This window comes from Tamandua tetradactyla, chromosome 2 (genome assembly GCF_023851605.1).
Source record: "Tamandua tetradactyla isolate mTamTet1 chromosome 2, mTamTet1.pri, whole genome shotgun sequence".
Classification (NCBI taxonomy): domain Eukaryota; kingdom Metazoa; phylum Chordata; class Mammalia; order Pilosa; family Myrmecophagidae; genus Tamandua; species Tamandua tetradactyla.
Window position 1 is genome coordinate 219,126,624 of NC_135328.1, and position 15,712 is coordinate 219,142,335.

Sequence of the window (15,712 nt, forward strand, 5' to 3'; positions counted from 1 at the left end):
GTTTCTTCCCCGGGGCCCTAAGTCAGGTTCTTCATGTCATTTTGAAATTGCAGGTTCAGAGCTTAGGCTTTGGATAAGCCAAGGTGGTAGTGGCTGCTGTAGCACGTCAAGCCTTAAATCTCAGCACATAACTCAAGAGAGGCTTATTTCTGGTTCAGGTAAAATCCAAGCAGGTGTTAAGCAGGAGTGGATCTCCTCCAAATGGTGGTACCTCTTTGGTCCTGTGGCTCCACTATCTTTTTTTGGAGGGGTACATGGGCCAGGAATTGAACCCTGGTCTCCCGCAGGGCAGGCGAGCATTCTACCACCGAACCACAGGTGCACCCCCCACTTGCCATGTCTTAAGAGGTGGCTTAGGAGGTTACCTTGGCAGAGGAAGAGCAGGGAGGTGCTCATGTCTGGGGGTTCGAGGGCCAGACCTGGGAGCAGCCTGAGCATGTCTCTCACCCTCCTTTGGTGGAGGCTGGTCATCTGGTCACCCCTCTGCCGGGAGGCTGAGGACCACGGTCCAGCCAGGTGCTCAGGAAGAGGGGGTGGCAGGTTTGGCAACTGGTTAGACTCTACCTGGTCCTGCCCTCTGGTCACTGAAAGCCTGGTTTGTTCTTTGCACCCTGAGAACCTCTCACCTTCCAGGCGAGGTCCGGCCACTGCCTTGACCTCATCGTGCAAGCTCCTTGGGCCATGTGCCTGTCCCTCGGGTTCAGGTCCTCATGGCCCAGCAACCTATAAACTGAAAAGAAGAACCACTGCGCGTGCCCCCACATCACGGTGGTGGAACAGGGAGAGGATGCAAAACTTGCTTGCTTGGAAAGGGGAAGGGAGGGAGCGACACAGGAGCCCCGGGCCCACGCCCGATGAGTCCCAAGGGCCCTCTGGGTAGCAGTGGGGAAGGCCCTTCATTAGGACTGATTCTGCCCGGGGAGGGGCTCCATGGCTCCTGGTGCTGCCTCCTGGCAGGGTCCTCTTGTCCGTCATCCCCATGGCACTGGGATGGGCTTGCAGTCCACTTCCCGGCCTGTTTAGGGGCCCAGAGGCTGTTTTAAGGCTTATCCAGTCAAAAGCTTTTTCAGTCCCGGCCAATTCCATTCCCAAATAAGCTGAGTAGGGTTCTGGTCTGTTTGCTTCCAGACAGCTCCCTGTGGCAGTAACTCCTACCCATGGCTCTTTCTGGGCAAATTTCTCAGGCCTGGGTTATTTCTTTACTTGCTGAGATTAAGGTGACTCACCCTGATGGCAGCTCCCTGGAGTCTTTCTGAAGCAGCGTGTAGCGGGGAAGACCCCCCTCTTCATCTGGTGTTTGACCCAGGCTGTCTCAATGGGCTTCTGACCCCAAAGCGTCCTCACCCCCAGCTCTGGAAGCTCTTGGCTGCCCTAATCATTTTGCACCCCAGGGTTTTGGACTCGCTGATCCTTTTCGCTTCAGCTTCCAAAGTGGCCATTTCTTCCTTTCTTTCCTTTCTTTTTTGCCATACCTTTTTCAGAGCAAAAAATTACAAGCTCCCCCTATTACTTCTGTCCTTTTTAGCCACTTCCCCTCAAGCGGCAGCTCTGGAGGCAGACATTTGGGTCACCCCCTGTCCCAGCTTACACCCTGTGAGGCAGGGCGATGATGTAGTGCCCCTTCGGCTCGCAGGAGACAGGTTTTGATATGGGCAGCACCCCACTTCTGGGGCTGGCTGATGTGTCCATGAAGACGACACCGACAGCTATTACAGATAAACCCCAAATCTCCATGACTTAGCCCTGAACATGCGGCACTTTCTCACATGTTCCATTAGTTCCAAACACCCAGGGGTTTGGGCCAAGCAGGTGCCCCCTTCTCTTAGGGGGGTACCTGTGCCCGGGGCTCTGAAAGCAGATATGACAGATACGGTCCCTGCCTGCCAGAGCCCAGTGGAGCCTACAGGCTGTGGCCAAGGGGAAGGCCCTCCAAGGGGATGTCTAACTCTTCTTTTTCCCCCAGGAGGATTTTTGTGCCTCTACTTATGAAAGAGCTCATCAGTGCAAGTTCAAAGAACCTGAAATTATTGGATGCGGCCTCACTGCTATTTTTAAAAATTACTGCAGAACTTCTCTTTGACTAGGGAGTATAGTTAATTCAAATCATTTGACTCTTGAATAAGCAGATAATCTAGCATGACAAGGATTTTTGTATGCAATTTTCAATTTGGTTTGAAATTATTAAAAAATTGTCATTGTCCACATGTACATCTCCTAGCTGGGCAAAGCAGTTTCTGAGATTGGGCCAAGTTTGAGGGTCTGGGCTTCCATTCATGGCCTAAGATAGTTATTTCCTTGTCTATCACGGGTGGGACACAAAGCAGACAAAAGCCACATCAAGCCCCCATGGGTACAGGCCCCCTGACCTCTCTGCCTGGCTGCACAGGACGGGGTGGCAGGGCGGCTGGCCGGAGCCATGGAGGGTGTGGGTGTCTGGGGGTGCTGCTCAGAGGGGCGGCCACAAGACCAAGCGCCTCCTCGGGTAAAGCCACGGGTCGTCCGCGATGACCGCTGTCCGGGTGGGCTCAGTGGGCGGCTGAAGCCATAGGGACGTATTGTCTCACGGAGTCCGCGGTCAGAGATCCTACATCAGGCAGGCAAGGCCCGCCTTCTCCCGGTGTGCTAGCGTCTCGTAACTGCAGACCTCCGTCATGCGGCGACATGCTTGTTCTCCTCCTGTGGCTTCTGTGACCACGTCTGGCTTTCTCTCTTTAAAAGTCTCCCGTCATTGGGGCGAAGGCGCCCTCCCCAATTCCGTTTGGCCGCGGTGTCCTCTTTACAGAGGTTCACGCCCACAGGGACGAATCAAGATTAAGGGCATGTCTTTGTGGGGTGCATGATTCATTCCCAATAGCTGCAACACCAGGAGACATCGGGGGCTCCCCCAGGGATCCTTTCCTAAGGACCTCTGGCTTTGCCCATGGACCTCCGCCCCTGTCACGTTCCCAGGATTCTTGGTGGGCAGTTTTAAGAGGAGCCCGCATGTGGCCAGCACCCAGAAGTGGGGTCGGACGGTGAAGCCTCCAGAGCGTGGGAGGGAGGGTGAGATGGATCTCTTCCCGGAGGGAACTCTCCGCTCTCCCTGACTAGCAGCCACGCAAGGGATTGCCTGGCAGTGCCCACAGCAGGGACAGGGAGTTTCGGGAGGCCAGGGGACAAGGCAGAGCAGAGCAGCCCGCCAACTTGAGCGATCGGAGCTGGCTGACGGGTGAGAGTCAGGGGCTCCTCCTCAGCGTGGGGTCTGCTTTGCCATCTCTGCCCTGAGCTCTCAGGGTGCCCGAGCAGTGGCTGAGGCCCCTTCTCCTTTCTGCAGACGCCTCATATAGAGCAGAGGGCACTGCCCAAGTGATCCCAAACTGGCACCTCCCGCAAGTCTGAGCCATGAGGCCTGAAAACAAATAGATCAGGCCCAAATGTTCTGCTCAGTGACAACTGCAGGCCAACTGTCCAGTCTGAAGTTCCCTTTGGAAGAACAGCAAAGAGTCTTATGGGTCATCCTTGCACTTAGAGAACTCAGGTGCTGACCTCGGGTTCGGGGTCACACTTCATCCCAGCATCCTTTTTGCTGCTGAGAAACACGACTTCTTGCCTAGACTTGCCTGCTGAAGGCCAAACATAGCCAGCAGCCTGGTGGGCTGGCCTGTGCCGCAGCCGGGGCTTGCTGGGGCAGGACACAGATGGGGCTCCCCCGAATCAAGAAAGGTGGTGGGTGTACCCCAGACCGGCTCATGAGGAGCTGCCTACACCTATTGGGAAAAGCTCGTGTGCAGGTGTGGTGTCAGCCTTCTGGAGACAGGCCCTTCCTCCTTTCTTCCTTCCTCTCTAGAGCGCTCTCTTTCTGTCTTTTCTTCCCTCTCTCCCTTCCACCTTTTTTAGAGCTCTCAGCACTGAGTGACTGAAACTGCCCCAAACATGTTGCTGCTCTTAGAAGGTTCAGGGCAGTAAAGCGTGTGGATGGGGGAGGGTGAGACGGGTGTCCTGGTGGGAGGGGAGAGCTGGTGCTCCTTAAGGCGCTGGGCCCGTCAGGGACTGAGGGTTGGCCCGGGCCTTCCCAGGGAGGGCTCCAGGGACACTGAAGCCCGGGCGTCCCTCAGCTCCTGAGCCCCCACCTGGCACTGGAAAGACAGCACCAGGTTTGCAGTTGCTAAGAAAGGAAAAGGCCTATTTTCTCTCCTGGAATTCCTTGCAAGAGACTGCTGGAAGCCCAGCCTTTCCCCGTCACAAGCTGTAGCCTGTCCTGAGACCACAGAGGAATCCTGTCCCAGGTGATGGCTCACTGCAGCCTAACCTCTCTCCTTCAATTCCAGAGCCGAACACTGTCAGCTACAGCCAGTCCAGCCTGATCCATCTGGTGGGACCTTCCGACTGCACCCTGCACGGCTTCGTGCACGGAGGTGAGGACACGTGGGGCTCCGCCCGCTCCCCGCACCCCTTCCCCGGCTCTGGTTTCTCTCTCATTCCCTCCGAAAGCTGTGCTGCCGGCTGACCCAGTTGAGGCGTGTGCTTAGTGAAGGAGACATTTAAACTTCTGAGAGGTTGCGTAATAAATCACTGAAATGCTGTGGTCACCCGGATTTAAAATTGGAAATGAAAGAGGATGGCCGTGTCCTGAGGGAGGGGCGCACCCACCCTTGGCCGCCAGCAAGGGACCCCAAAGGTCTCATGGCTGCCTGAGAGCCAGGGGCAGAGCCTGGGGGGCTGGGGGTGGGGGGCTGGTGGCCCCTCTACTCACTAGCAGAGAGGGGCTAATTAGACATGGCTTTGCTTCTGATGTTTGCATCTGTTTATTCCTTTGGTCAGATCCCCCCCTCTGTCAGCAGCAGTGCTTGAAGCTCCCAGCTCAGGCTTCCTCAGAGTTTGAGAAACTGCTGGAGCACACAGTACTTTAGGAGCCCCAGGTTCACAGAGGAACACTGTTTATTTTACTACCGTGCTAATTACTTTTTGTGGTTTAGGGCACATAAGTAATACATCAAACCCATAACTTCACAGATATAATCATTTTGTATGAAACAAAAGCAAACTTTAAAATACTAGTTGATTTAAAGAGGAAACAATAGGGGGAAAATAGTTAAATGGTACAGGCCATAGTGGAAGTTGTAAAGGTGGTGTGTGGATGAAGGAAGTTTGGTCTCCACTGTTGTGGGTCTGCCGGCCAGTCATCATCCCCAGGAGTGACAGGTACTTTCACAGCACCATTAATTTATACTCTCACTAAGTTCTCCTTTCCTCTCCCCTCAGAAAACTCCTATTCATCCTTCAAAACCCAGCACAGATGGCACTACCCTGTGCAGGTTTGTGTCAGTTTCTCTACCCAGGAATGCCTCAGAGCAGGCATCCCCTGCTTGTTCTTTATGTTGGCCCCAGGGCCCCACACAGAGTCAAGGTTGCAACTTGTAGAGATACTTATTTCCTGAAAGTCGCAGATTACTTTCAGTTTGAGAAGCTTGGAATAATGGGCCATGGGCCTGTCAGAATCTGAGAATGGGCTCTGATTTAAGATATATTTTGGAAGTTGTGTCTTTTTAGCTAATTACTTTCGTGTACTTCTTTTCAATTTCATGATTGTTTTCCTCCTACAAATAAATATTGGTGTCACTGCCCTAAATCTGATTAATTTAGGGCCTACCCCAGGGAAGCTTTACTCAGCTTAACTCATAGCGAACAGGGCTTTCCAGGCCGGCCCACTGATATAATGACTATCTGAGCATCTTTCTACCCCAAGAACAGTTCTGGCTGTTTTTAACTGGGGCCTCATCCATGCTTCTTGTTTCCCTTTCCTCCCCACCCCCACCCCTCCCTCTCCTCCAGCAGCCCTCCTGGAGGTGGGGGTGGGGGTGGGGCAGCGCCCTCTTCTGAGCACCCAGCCTTTTAGGGCATGGCTTCTGTAACTGCTGAGAATTGCCTTGTAAAGCTTCAGTAAATGCGGCAACACTCTTCTTTCTTCAAGTGTTAAAGGCATCAGCAAAATGCAAGCAGCGAGAGAACTATTGGAAAATCTCCCTAGAAACCTGCCGCATTTCATGTTGTCCGTTATGGAGCCGGGGGCTAAGCGGCTTCACTTGACACAGGCACGCATTTTAATGTGTGTTTGAAAAGTGTTTACCGTGGCTCCACAAGATTTAATGCCTGTTTTAGTAGGTGCTTTGTGCGCATGATGTATGAAATTACGCCTAATCATTTTACCCAACCTATCATTTCTTAGAATGCCTCATAACTCACCAGGAGTGCAGGAGTAAAATAAACCCCATGTTGAAAACAGCTGAACACTGTGATTTCATTGTCCTTTCCTGACAGCAATAATATCTAAAATAATTTGAATCATGGATTTCACTAAACTGTAATTTGGTAGAGACCAGTTGCAGAAGAAAATGGAGAACTGAAATGGATGCTAATTTAGCCTTTATTCAGTAATTCTGTACTGTGTATGTGTCTTTGAAAAATGCTCCTCCTTTTCTGAGACTTTTACGTGTTTGATAGCGGAAATTTTGAGAACTAACGCCTACCCTGCTGCCTTTTTTTCCTTAGCAGATCTTGGAAGTGTTACACTCATCAAAGATTAATTGGAAAGGGATGAGACTTTTTGGTTGGAATTCAAAGATAGAACCCGGTGGATCCCATTAGACCGTAGGTTATTTTTCCTTCCTTAGAGTGGGACAGAATTTCCTATGATGTGTTGAAGGACTAGAAATACCTAAAGAATTCAGTAAGGTAACAGCATGTAAAATGAATAATAAAATTGTCTTTACCTGAAATAGAATCGCTACTTTTAATTGTTTTCTTTTTTTTTTTTTGCATGGGCAGGCACCGGGAATCGAACCCGGGTCTCCAGCATGGCAGGCAAGAACTCTGCCACTGAGCCACCATTGCCCTCCCATGTTGTCTTTGTTTTTTTCTTAAAAATATGGAACACGTCACGAATTTGCGTGTCATCCTTGTGCAGGGGCCATGCTAATCTTCACTATATCATTCCAATTTTAGTATTTGTGCTGCCAAAGTGAGCACGTTTTCTTTGTTTTTGAAGGTGGTTTTTACATGTTGATAAATTTTAACCATATGATGAAACATATAACCATTTAATAACTTGGCAGAATTTGGAGATTTGTTTTGTGCCTGTCCATTTGCTTCATCTTTAAGTTCTTGCACTGTTCTTTCTGTTGGCCACTGTAGATATCCTTCACGCCATTTTCTTTCCCTTTGGGATTCTCCTTGTGCTGGCAGAGATCGGGTGGCACTTCTGCCGGCTCTTTCCGTGTGGGAGTCCCAGCCTGGGTGCGGAGTTGCTGCCCGTGAGCAGCCAGACTGTGAATTGGGAAAACACACACTTCCCAAACCTGAGACTCCCGTGGCCAGACCTTGGCTGAAGGGGGCTTCTTGGGGGTCAGTCAGCCAAGGACCCTGGTCAGGGCAGACCCCAGCAGAGTCTTCTACATGAATTCCTCACTTCTGAACTTCAGAGGCCTTGTGTATTTCTTTGGCACTTTTTTTATTTTTAAATTAATCATTTTAGATCAAAGTATGGTCCTAAGTAGCTTTCGACAAACCACAGCTATTCCATGCCCTTCAGGACTTCATCGCATGTCCCGAAAACAGCCACTGCCGGCCAGTCGATGCTCCTGGCACCTGACGCGCTCCTCCTGCATGCCAGACTCTCCTGCTCTCTGGAGTCATCACTTTCGGGCGTATGTCCACGTAAAAGCCGTTCACTGTGGAGCCACGTAGACTACTATAATGTTACTTCTTGTCTAACTTTGTACTTCAGAAGCTAGGTGTTGCCTCCTTTTTCCATGTGGTTTGAATTCCTCCCTGAGCTCTACAACATGCTTCTCAATACAGTTTTACCTGTATTGCCATTTTTTCTTGGAGATAGCCACCCTCCACCCCTAACTCCCTCAGTTGGACTGCTCATTCTCAGCCTGTTCTAAACTGCTCTCCTGGGATGTACCTTTGCTCTTACCAGCATTGGCTGCCCTGTTTTGTGGATCTTCAGTTTCCTCTCTGCGAGTTTGGGTGGCCCACGCTCTCCATGAAAGGCGCTGCATTAACTCGGATAACGGTTCAGCTGCTTCTCAGCTCTGATAGCAGTGGCTCTGACACAAAACAATTATTTCTTCTTATGTGACAGCAGAAGGTATCAGAGGGCCCAGATGATAGGGCAGCTTGGTGGATTTGGGGGCCCCAGGCCCCTGCTGCCCTGCAGCTCTGCTGTCCAGGTTACTCTCTTTGGTGGTGGTCCATCGCTGCCTGGGTGTCTGCAAAGCAGCAGGCAAGGCGCGCCCGGGAGGCATGACCGCCACTTGTGCTCCCGTCTCAGCAGCCGGGCGTACTCATGGGACCACATGTGCTGGCAACGGGCAGACACGCACCTTCAGAACTGGAATTGCTAGAGAGGGACAGGAGAAAGGGTTTGGGGAGACGTTCTCCGCCATGGGGCATGGGAGGTAATTTTTCTGAACTTTGTGTGTCTGAAAACATTTCCAGGCTAGGTCTGGAATTCCAGGGAGAATCATTTTCCCTACAGGGCTTAGAAGGCATCAGTTGCCTCCTAGCTCGGGGATTTCTAAACGTTCTGTCAATTGGGGAACCAGGGACTACAGAGCATCTTTCCTCCACTTTCTGGCTGCAGTGTCTGCCTGTCTCCCTAACCCGATCTTGACTCATTCCTGCCTCTGGCGCCTTGGCCCATCCCTTGTCCTACAGGCCCTCAGTGCTTTTTCTCACCTCCTGTGCTTTTCTGAACAACAAATCCTGTGGATTTGCAATTTCTGGGAGTTTCATGCTTGTGAAGGGACATCCTTTTCCCATCAGACGCTCCAGAGGCTGCTGCTTCACACTGCACTGAAGGAGCCCTGCAGGGGATTCCAGCGCACCTAGAGCTCGAGAACCTCCGCTCTAGACTGCCCAGCCCACCCTCCGTGGAGGAGCCCGAGAGTTTGGATTTCTCCCAGCTTTCCTTGCGGTGCACTGTTCCTGAGACCAGTCCCAGCTGCATCTGCTTCGAATCTTCCTGCGTTTTCCCAGCTCAAGGCCCACCCTTTCCAGGCACGGCCTGGCAGATGGCATAGCGCCTCTTACGTTTTCAAGAAACTTGAGGCTGGTCTATGAGCAACTTTCCAAGACTTCCCTTCTCGCTCTCAGGGTTCGTGTCTCTCTGCTGTCCCTACTAAGGTGCAAATATTCCTCCTCATAGACCCCTTCATTTTTGGCCCTCTTCTCACCCACCCTGGGCCACCCTGTTGGCCCATCTCTTGTGCTGAGTTATTGTTTTTCATCTCTGCAAGTCCAGGCCACTGCAGTGGTCTTTTTACATTCCTGGGAGGCCACAGACCCGTGGGTGCCACCCTGGCTGTGCAGTAGGACTCCTAAGTGTCCGGATGCCCTGCTCACCCCCAAGGCCAGCTGGCTCAGACCTGGCGGCGAGACCCCGGTGATGGGACTGCTACACCTCAAGCAGCCCCAGGTGGCTTTGAGGGACAGTTGGGGTTAAGAGATGCTGCTCTAAATGTTTGCTGCTGGGAGAGAGGAAACAGCTGGGAAACAATTAGCTGTGCTCAAACCCAAAGAGTATATTTCCCCCCTCCAAATAGTTTTCCAATTCTAAAATCTTAATGTTTTTCCCAGGTATCTTGAAAAAAGCAGTGTGTAGTTCGTGCTAACTATGAACAAGAGCTGGAAGAAAGAGGACATGGCTTCTCTAATTACTCATTGTTTCCTTCTTTATTACACCGTGAAAGACCCTAAAACCTGAGAAGGGAGGTGGCTTGGGAACTTTTAGCCACAGAATGGGCGTTGGTGACAGCACAGCTCTGTTCTGGGCGTCAGCCCCCGACCAGTTCTGTCTCCAGTGCAGCTTGCACCTTGGGAAGCTTATGTCACCTCCCTTTTGGCCAAGGAGTGGACCTTGACGTGCCCTCGTTCTCTGCAGCCATCGAGAGGCACCTCCCGGGGCCCAGCCAGCGGGAAGGACAGGCCTGAGCTGGCCCTCGTCCCGGGGTGGCCTGGGCTATGCTGGCCGCTGCTCGAGTTTCTGCTGAGTGGAATGGGAGGAGGGATTCTCTGTTTCAGAAATGAGCCTCGATGTTACCAGAACACTTGGCTGTGAATAGCAAATGCCTCTGCTCAGGGGTGGAAGTTACAGAAGTTATGACTGGTGAATTGGGGCTAAAACAGGTTTTTTTAAATTTTTATTAAACCAATCAATATAGAATATGAACATTCTTTTTTTTCATCACATAGTTGCATATTCATCGTCATGATCATTTCTTAGAACATTAGCATCAATTCAGAAAAAGAAATAAAAAGAAAACAGAAGAAAATTCATGTATACCATGCCCTTTATCCCCCTCCCTTTCATTGACCACTAGCATTTCAATCTACTAAATTTATTTTAACATTTGTTCCCCCTATTATTTATTTATTTTTAATCCATATGTTTTACTCATCTGTCCATAAGGTAGATAAAAGGAGCATCAGACACAAGGTTTTCACAATCACACAGTTACATTGCAAAAGCTATATCATAGAATCATCTTCAAGAAACATGGCTACTGGAACACAGCTCTACAGTTTCAGGCAGTTCCCTCCAGCCTCTCCATTATGCCTTAACTAAAAAGGTGATATCTATATAATGCGAAAGAATAACCTCCAGGATCACCTTTCGATTCTGGAATCTCTCAGCCATTGACATTTTATTTTGTCTCATTTGTCTCTTCCCCCTTTTGGTCAAGAAGGTTTTCTCAAACACTTGGTGCTGAGTCCCAGCTCATTCTAGGATTTCTGTCCCACATTGCCAGGAAGGTCCACACCCCTGGGAGTCATGTCCCACCTAGAGAGAGGAAGTGCGGTGAGTTTGCTTGTCGTGTTGGCTGAGGGAGAGAGGCCATATCTGAGCAACAGAAGGGGTTCTCTTGCGGGTGACTCTTAGGCCTAATTTTAAGTAGTTAAAATCATATGAACAACCCCCAAGATTGGGGGCTCAGCCTATTGCTTTGGTTGTCCCCACTGCTTGCGAGAATATCAAGAATTCTCTACTTTGGGAAGTTGAATTTTCCCCCTTTCTCACCATTCCCCCAAGGGGACTTTGCAAATACTTTTCACTGTTCAAATCCTTCTGGGATTTATCGAGGCATGAACAGAGTTTCGTCTGATCTCGGAAGTCGTCTTGGTGCTGGTGGAGAACACACGTTCCTGAGTCCTTCTGTAGGGTTTGAGTAGCAGGTCTGGGTGGGACCTGGAGATCTGCATTTTACTGAGTGCTCCGGGGGGTGCTGTTGAGTCAGGTGCCTCAGAATCCCGCTGCCAGGGTGTGCTTTGTCCTGACAACTCCGGCCACCCCACCCCCACCCCCACCCTCACGGTCCCTTTCCCTTGACCTCTCCAGAGCATTGGCCACCACTGACCCACACCCTTGAGTTTGCCTCTTCCCCCGCTACATGACACCACGCGGTATGACTCAGTGGTTTCCACCTGCCAGTGGGCGTCACAGTAGCTGGGGTGACACAGATGCTGGCCCCACCCTGGAGAAGCAGTGCAGCCAGCTGGAGGGAAACCCAGGCTTCTGAATCTGGCTGTGCTCCCCGGTGATTCTGCCCTGCCCCAAGCGTGAGGCCCTGCAGGTGGGCCCCCGGTCACCTGATTCCCCCACCTTGCCTGTAAGTGCGGTCGGCCCCCCACGTCTGTCCTTGGCCCTCTCCTCTTTCCTCACTCCATCTTCTCTCTCGGGCCCTCACCCAGCCCTCTAGCCCCAGCTACCACTCCGTGTGGTACCTGGCTGTTTTTTTTTGTTTTTTTTTTAATCTTTTTTTATTGTGTAGTATAACATATACACAAAGCAAAGAAATAAAAAAGCAATAGTTTTCAAAGTACTCTTCAAAAAGTGGTTACAGGACAGATCCCAGACTTTGTCGTGGGCTACCATACCATCCTCTCATATGTTTCTTTCTAACTGTTCCAGAATATAGGAGGCTAGAGGGCTTAAATTATCATCACAATTGACTTATTTTTCCTTCTTTTTTAGTGAGTAAGATATATACAAAAAAGCTATAAATTTCAAAGCACAGCACCACAGTTAGTTGTAGAACGTAGTTCAGACTTTGACATGGGTTACAATTTCACAATTTTAGGTTTTTACTTCTAGATGCTCTAAAATACTGGAAACTAAAAGAAATATCAATTTAGTGATTTAGCATTCATATTCATTTGTTAAGTCCTATCTTCTATATATAATTCCACCATCACTTTTGATCTTTCTGTACCTCTCTTTGGGGTTCTTTGGGCTATGGCAATTCTTAAATTACTGATATTGGAAGAGTCTGTCACTAATATGGGGTCGGGAGATGAAACTATTTGATGTTCTGGAGAGGCTGGGCTAGGTTTCAAGATTCCTCTGGGCCAGGGACCCATCTGGAGGTTGTCAGTTTCTGGAAAGTGACTGTAGTGCCTGGAACCCTTGTGGAATCTTGTATATTGCCCCAGGTGTTCTTTAGGATTGGCTGGCATGGTCCTGGTTGGGCTTGGCAGGTTAGGACAGGTGGGCACCTGGCTCTTTTATCCCCCACCCCAAAGGTCTTCAAGCTCTGGCAGCCCACGGTGCTTTACCCAGGAGAGCAGCCCCTGGATCTCCACTTTCTCACAGTTCCCCATTTCTTAGTTTCTGAAGCTGTTGTGTAAAGGGTGCCCCAGCATTGTGTGCTAAGGCAGCCGTCACTTAGCTTCCCTGAGTCTCAGTTTCCCTTTCTGTAAAGGGGATTCTGTGGGGGGAGGGGATTGCATGAGAAAACACAGGGAAAGCACTGAGAAAGTACTTAATAAAGGGTAGTCATTTTTATACATTTTATTTTATGTACTTACAAGTTTTGTCATTACAGAGAAGCAGAGAGAGTGCCCTACTCCATCAAGAACACATACTTTCTTCTTATATCCAGTGGGTCGTATATACTTGACCGCAAAGTAAATTTTAACTATAAATTACCCAAAGTGGGATCTGTCAACCCCGACCATCCACAACAAGGATTTAACCACCTGGAAATGAGGAAACACTCTCTGAGTAACTCCTCATCAGAGCCAAAGTGAAATCTAGGAAGTAATGAAAAGGAGAAAGCTTCCTTTCGAAATCCGGGGGCCAAGGCTAGAGGTGTTCTCAGGGAAAAGTGTGTCGCTTGAGCTTGGATTGCCTAAGAAGGAAAGTGAGAAGTGCCTCTGCACCCACGGGAGGAGGGCTGGGAGAGCACCCGGCTCGGCATCCTTTCATCTGACTCCCTCCCTCCTGTTCCCTGTGTCTCCAGTACTTCCTCCCCGCCCCCCCCCTCCCGTGTGGGCTGAGCCTCTGGCCTCACCTCCCTTCCTGTCCCTCGCCCTTGCTGAGTCCTGGGCTCCCCTCCACCTTGTTCCTCTGCCTTCCTCTGTGCTGTCCTAGCTGGGGGCTCACCCCACTTGCCTCCCCACTCAGTTGCCTCCCCGCTGTTCCCCAGCCACCCCCTCCCCAGCCTCCAGATTCCACCCAGCCCCAGGCCCTGCCTCCCTTCTCTTTACTGCCCCCCCGCCAAATGCACCTTGTAGTCTCTGCCTCAGACCCTTGGCTTTTCTCTCCACCTCTGCCCATTTCCAGTAGCCCAGCTCTACCTGGCAAAGCCCGGTCCCAATTCTGTCTCCTCCCTGGGCAGACGCGGCCTCTCCTTTTTCCTTTTATGTGCCTGTAATGCATTTCTCATTCCTCACCACCTGGATTGCTCACCCCCCTACCTGGACTGCTGTCCCCCTACCTAGACCTCTGTCCCCCTACCTGGACTGCTATCCCTCTACCTGGGCCATTGTCCCCCTACTGAGACCACTGTTCCCCTACCAGGACCTCTGTCCCTCTACCTGGACCTCTGTCTCTCCTACCTGGCTCGCTGCCCCTCTATTACCTGGACCACTGCACACCTACCTGGACTGCTCTCCCCCTCCCTGGAGTTTTCTCCCAGATGCCTTCATAGCTGCTCTCTGGAGAAGAGAGATCTTTCCTTCAAATATTCACCTGGGCCCCCCAACCCTGCTTACTCTTCTCTAGCACTTACCTCTGTTTCTTGGGTGTTTTCTTCCCATCAGCTCTCTACTCCCCACTAGAGTGGAAGCACTCAAGGGTGGGATTTGTTGCCCGCAGTGCCCAGAGCAGGGCCTCATGCAGTGAACACTGAGTGTGCTCAGTGCATATGGGAGACAGCCGGAAGGCCTCGGGCCCGGGAGGGCAGCCAGGACACAGGTGCTGGGCCGGGCTTCTGATGTGAGCCTTGGGGACCACTCCCGATGCGGGAAACCATTCCCAGGGCCCAGGGGCACCCACTACTGTGGTCCCCAGGCCTAAAGGAAGGGGCCAGGGAAGGGTCAGCAGGTGGAGGGGTCCCGGGGGCTCGGGAGGCAGGTGGCCGGCAGGTGGGCAGACAGCACCCAGTGGCCCCTGCAGGCCCAGCTCAGGGACAAGGTGCAGGACGAGGTTTCCTCCCGGTGGCTGTAGACAGGGGGTATTGCAGACCTCCAGGAGGGCCTGACACTTGCTGAAAACTGCAGAGTAGGGGCCAGACCTCGTTTAACTTGAGGGCCTGCAGTGTGCGTGGCAGTGTTCCCCGGAGACGAGGAAGGTGGTGTCCTGCCTTGAGGAACTTAGGCTCTCATGGGCTATGGAGTGATGCCCCAGACGCTGCTTCTGTTTTCGATAAGAAGCTGAATGTGACTCCTCCCAGATTTCACTTTCTAAGAATTGTCATTTTTGGAAACTTGTTTCTCAGCAGTGAGAGCTGCAGAGCAGCTTCTCCAGGGCAGGTGGGAAGCGAGGGGCTGGTTGGCTCTGACCCTGAATGCTGACCCAGCTGTGGCACCTCCCTCCCTTCCTGGGTTGGAAGTGGAACTTGGGGCCACCTGGTCGAAGGACCCTGCTTCTCGCTGCCCACTGGGTCCTCCTCAGCAGGGACACGTGTGACTGTGGGCTCCCACTGGCCCTTGCTGTCATCCGCCTTGAGCCATGTGACCCCGAGCCAGTTCCAGAAATGCAGGCGCTTTGCTTGTTGTGCCTGGCCAGCCTGCAGGAGCGCTTCCTCCTCTCTGAGTGCTTTAGGATTGTGTTGCTGGGCGTTGTACTGATTAACTTTGCTTCCTCTTGAGCACTGGGGGCTCACAGGGCAGTCCTGCTCAGCTGGGGCACGTGACTTCAGTCCATCCTTGCTTCGGTGCCCCCACCCCCCACAGTGGGAGGGCAGGTGCTGTGCAGTCGCTGCCCCCCCTTTGCCTGGGCCTCCGCTGCAGCCAGGCACTGGACACATCTGCCCTACTTTTTCCACTGCCTGTTCGAAGCAGGGAAAGCGCTTATTCCCAGACACCTGGAAATGAATTGAATTGTGACCTTTTCAGGTTCTAGATGTGGGCAGTAAGATACCACCAGGCCGCCCCGGCCATTCCCCTGTGTCCCCAGGATCTGCCATCCTCTTGGGCACCCGCTCTGCCCTGGCGTTTTTCTGTTATCTTTAGAAACCCACCGTCGTTACTATACTGTGCACTAATTGCCAGTAGTGACCCTCTGTACTCACCTGGATCAGTGCCTCTCCGCCCTCGGCCCGGTCTGTAGAGACAGCCTGCAGGTGCCTTTTGGGACCAGCTGGGCAAAGCGCTCCCTCAATTAGTGTTCGTGCCCCCTGGTAATCACCCAAGGGGGGGCTGTTCTAAATAAGCTGAAGTTACTACC

General features: G+C 51.7%; 1 protein-coding gene and 1 non-coding gene across 6 annotated transcripts in view; one reads left to right on the forward strand and one right to left on the reverse strand.

Moving 5' to 3' along the window:
- The window catches only part of ACOT7 (acyl-CoA thioesterase 7), a 108,764-nt gene that overhangs the window by 54,171 nt on the left and 38,881 nt on the right, over positions 1–15,712 (forward strand). For all 5 annotated transcript variants that reach the window (XM_077151487.1, XM_077151484.1, XM_077151483.1 and 2 more), the window contains exon 6: positions 4,308–4,394. In XM_077151487.1, the coding sequence (XP_077007602.1) occupies positions 4,308–4,394 (87 nt within the window). The remainder of the gene's footprint in view (positions 1–4,307; positions 4,395–15,712) is intronic.
- LOC143675161 (U6 spliceosomal RNA) lies at positions 6,899–7,005 on the reverse strand. The gene has a single exon (XR_013171405.1). It is a non-coding gene; the product is annotated as a U6 spliceosomal RNA (small nuclear RNA).